Source organism: Miscanthus floridulus, chromosome 14, assembly GCF_019320115.1.
Source record: "Miscanthus floridulus cultivar M001 chromosome 14, ASM1932011v1, whole genome shotgun sequence".
NCBI lineage: Eukaryota > Viridiplantae > Streptophyta > Magnoliopsida > Poales > Poaceae > Miscanthus > Miscanthus floridulus.
Window position 1 is genome coordinate 12,673,320 of NC_089593.1, and position 4,349 is coordinate 12,677,668.

General features: G+C 44.1%; 1 protein-coding gene across 1 annotated transcript; it reads left to right on the forward strand.

The window, feature by feature from the left end:
- Positions 1-643: 643 nt before the first annotated feature.
- Positions 644-4,136, forward strand: LOC136504933 (uncharacterized). The gene is made up of 6 exons (XM_066499988.1): positions 644-918; positions 1,382-1,573; positions 1,719-1,844; positions 2,025-2,225; positions 2,843-3,010; positions 3,441-4,136. The coding sequence occupies exons 1-6, from the start codon at positions 859-861 to the stop codon at positions 3,801-3,803; spliced, it is 1,110 nt and encodes a 369-aa protein (XP_066356085.1). The 5' UTR covers positions 644-858; the 3' UTR covers positions 3,804-4,136.
- The last annotated feature ends 213 nt before the right edge of the window (positions 4,137-4,349 follow it).

Below are 4,349 nucleotides of genomic sequence, written 5' to 3' on the forward strand. Positions count from 1 at the left end.
TCTTACACCGTCCCAAAATAACTCAAGCTAAGGTTTATCCTATTTCAAACCATTGACTAACTTTGACTAAATTTATAGAGAAGAGCACCAACATTTATTTATTGTACTAAATTTGTATAATATATAAAAATATATAATTATCATAATTTATTTGGTATTATAAACATTAGAAGTTTAGTTATTTTGGGGCCTGGTGCAGGAGAGAGTATCATAATAGAGCCACACAATCCTCTGCTCACGCAAGAATATATGTTTCTCATGCCGTTGTGCAAAGGCCATGCTTATGCAAAACTAGGCATTGCACGTATGGCCGGACTTCATAGCTGCTGTGCCTTTGCGTTGATACCTGTTCTACGTTCCAAAAGGGCCATAATTGTTGATTCATTCAAGCAGACAAGAGATTTGCCAGCCCAGCTCTACCTCGCTCCCGCATAAGTCGGGCGTAGGCCTGCTTGATCAGCCCATCTGCACAATCCCCGGCGCAGCCCAGATCAGGCCAGGCATTCTGCCTTGACTGGTAGTCGTCCAGTCCTTGAGGTCGTGGGTTGGTGTGTTGGTGGGGGCGAACTAACGCGCAGCCTCGCTGTCGCGGGCCTTCCACGTTTTTTCCTTTTTCCTTTTCACTTTCGCCCCGCCCGGGGAATCAAGACTCGACAGCTCCAGGTTGGCCATCGCCCACCCATCGTCGCCAGCACGGAGGAGGCAACTCACTGGGCGGCGTGGTGGCGAACCGGCCACGACGCGTCGCTGGCTGCACGAAAGGCCGGTTGCTTGACTTGATCCTCTTCTTGGGCGGCGCGGCGTCCTGTGCCGTGCTGCGTCCGCGTGTGAAAGACAGAACCGGCATACCCGATCTACATGGCCTACCGCCGGAAGCAGGGCGCCGCCGCCGACGATCGCCGGAGCTCCTATCCCCAGGCACGCACTCCTGCCCCTCCTCCTCCTCTTCCCCTGCCTGGTGTGCCCCGCTGGCTGGCTTGCTTGTAGTGGTGGCCTACCGTGCGGTTTCTTGGTTGCCGATCGAAATCTCTGCTAGTGCTACCCAAATCCAAGTCTGATCGAGCTCTGTTGTTTCATCGTACGCTGTCATCATGGTTACATACACGAACAGAATTAGGATCAGAAGAAACCAAAACTGCTTCGCCAAATGGATTGCTGATTGCTTGGTTCCTCCTAAAGTCCTCAATTAGATGGATGTTGTACCAAATCATGATGCGCATATATACCTTGTCGTTGGCAATCTGATACGCGCAATCGCATTGTTCCTGACACGGCACTAGATGCCTAGATGGCATGGCAAGAGCTAGCTAGCTCCAGAGCACCACGGTGAGTCCACAACACCCTCATGATCTGATACGCTTTGGTTGGTTTGCCTGTGCAGGACTCTGCTTCGTCGCATGGCTACACATCGTTCAAAACCGTCGAAGAGCCCAAGCTCGGGCTGTGGCAAACTCTGGCGAGCAAAGCCAAGGGAATCCTCGACGACGACGGGTTGGCGCATAAGAGTGAGGACTTGAGGAAAGAACGGCCTCGTCCTCGTAGCAACACCACTGCAGCATCCAGCAAAGATCAGGTGAGGCAGAAAGTGTATCTGAATATCTGGACATGCTAACAGTCACAAGTGGACTTGTCGTGTATGGCATTGTTGTCTCTCTTTCTTCAGTAACGTCCCAGGTTGCCTTTCGGTTTACAACTATTGCCATTTTCTGTAATTTTAGGCCCCTAACTCTCGCTGGTCATTTGAGAACCACTGGAAGGCCGGAGATGCTGCATCACGGATCAGACCAGAGGCTCTTTCTGCTTCTGTCAACCAGCTTAGTGGAAAAATAAAAAATGCTTTGGAAGTAAGTAACGTGCTTTTACTTAACTCTGTGCTTCTCTGTTTTTATCTTCTTCAGTCATATAGATGGCATAAACTTCTGGAGCCATCTGTGCATCTCTTTTTTTTCCCTCTCTTTCAGTCATATAGATGGCATAAACTTCTGGGTCTAAATTGATCACCTGTTGCTTCCTTTGTTTAACAGGAAGGGCTCACAATTGTGGATAATAAGACTTCCAGCATTATTGAGGAAACAAAGAAAATTCAAATTAGAAGGAAACCTGCCGGTTCAAGTTCTTACGTGCCAAATTCAGCAGTAGATACAAATACACTCAGCACTCCTAATGTTTTACTTCGTCAGCCTGAATCTGCTGCCCAGGAGACTGGACTGAAAGCTTCTCGCGACGTAAGGTGCCACATGCTTATATCTTGATGACAAATATATATTTTATTTTACATCTTCTATGCGGAAAACTAGAATTTTCTTTTACATACATGGGAAACCCTTCAACATTTCGTGGTCCTTATATTTGCATATCAACATCAAAATCTATGTTTTCTAGCGACTAGTCTTAAATGGGGGACATCATTAGTTTTCGGTATAGATACATGAAAGCGTGCATATATTTGTATTTTCTGCTCAGAGAGATTTCTGGTTCTTTTGTCCATCTACTGAGTTGTAAGTTCTTGATGATGAGACTTATGGATGTGAGTGCGGTCAAGACTCGAGAATTGTCAGGGATACCTTCTAATGTTGCCTAATGTTTTCTTATGATTTGTAGCATTATCAAAACATTAGCATTGTGACCATCTAATTAGCATAGTAAGCTCTTTTCTGTCCTTATACTGAATTAGCATAACTTTTCTTTCCCTAAAAACATAAAACTAAGGTGAGAATAAGCAATTTGTCCTTCTCGCTATCAGTAGATGAATTCTCCAGATAAGTAAATGGATGATTCCTCTGTAGTATCTAGTATCTACCAGCACTGATCCCTTTCTCTTCACCCCTATAAATTGTCTCAGGTTGCTAATGCAATGGCTGCTAAAGCAAAACTTCTACTCGGTGAACTGAAATCTGTTAAAGCAGATCTAGCTTTTGCGAAGCAGAGATGTGCTCAGCTAGAAGAAGAGAACAAGCTCTTGCGAGAAACAAAGCAGAAAGGGACCAAAACTGAAGAAGATGATGACTTGGTATTTTTTTCTGATCAAACCTATCTGTTATTATGTCGAATGTCTCTTGGTGAATTACATACATCTTGATTTTCAATTCATCAAGAACAGGTGATAGTTCACCACCAAACTGATAAGAGAATATTACTACATGGGAATCTTGGAATTAAATTATATAAGTTGTTATTAATGTTCATTCCATTTTTGAACAATTGCATGAATTTAGATTCGTATGAGAAGTTTGAGTCCAGTATCTCGTTTCATATTAACTATGAAAACTGTTGGTACTGTCACTTGTTGTTTGACAACATCTAAAGAGTATCACTGCATCCTCTGAAATGTGGTATATATATGTATATATATATGGTCTTGTACTTGTGAACCAGTGAGTGCAATCATTTTTCTCCACATCTACTGAATAGTCCCTCTGAACTACCCATTGCTGAATCAGATTCGTGTGCAACTGGAGACATTGCTGGCAGAGAAATCAAGGCTGGCACAGGAAAATTCAACATATGCCCGTGAAAACCGCTTCTTGCGTGAGATAGTTGATTTTCATCAATTCACAACACAAGACGTTGTCTCGTTGGATGACGGCGATATGGAAGACAGTGAACCAGAAGAAGACAATGACATCATATGTGCTCAAAATGTGTTGCCCGTGATTGAAGAAAATTCAGTAGATGAAGAACACTCCCCTGTCCCCTCCAGGCCAGAATCTCCATTGGTCAGCCCGGGAGATCCATCATCACCCAAATCCAGCAATTCTCATAATGCCTCAAAGCCAGATGCTGATGCATCTGATGTAGCATGATGCATGCGACTTTGGTGCCTTCACCATCTTGTTTGGGATTTCAGCTGGCTTTGGTTGTGAGTTGCGTGCGTGTGCATAAATTTTTGTCCATTCTTTGTCCACACTGGTGTGTAGTTGGAAGTTGTAACATATTTACAGGTTTCTGCCTTTGTATAGAGCGCATATAGTTTGTTTTTTTTCTCCATGGGGTGTTCTATGGAAAACTAACTCAATGCTGTCCGTGGGAGTTTATTGTGCATATATGGTTTGGTTCGCATGTAATTACCTGTGAATTTGACTGTTATAGGCCAAGTGAAAGAACATATGGAAGAGTGAGGTTGTTACTTGCATTGCATGTATCTTTTAGTTCTGGTGTGCCGATACCTTCATCTCATATAGATGAGTGTACATCTTCCGTGGTGTCTGTGCTGTCACCTGTTAGTCACCCATGCTGGTAATTTCAGCCCAACCTTTGTGATGCTGATCAATAACACACATACACAACCCCCAAATTCAGATCAGTGGATCTAGTGGTGGAGACGCCGTCAAAGATGGTCAGTGGTAGGC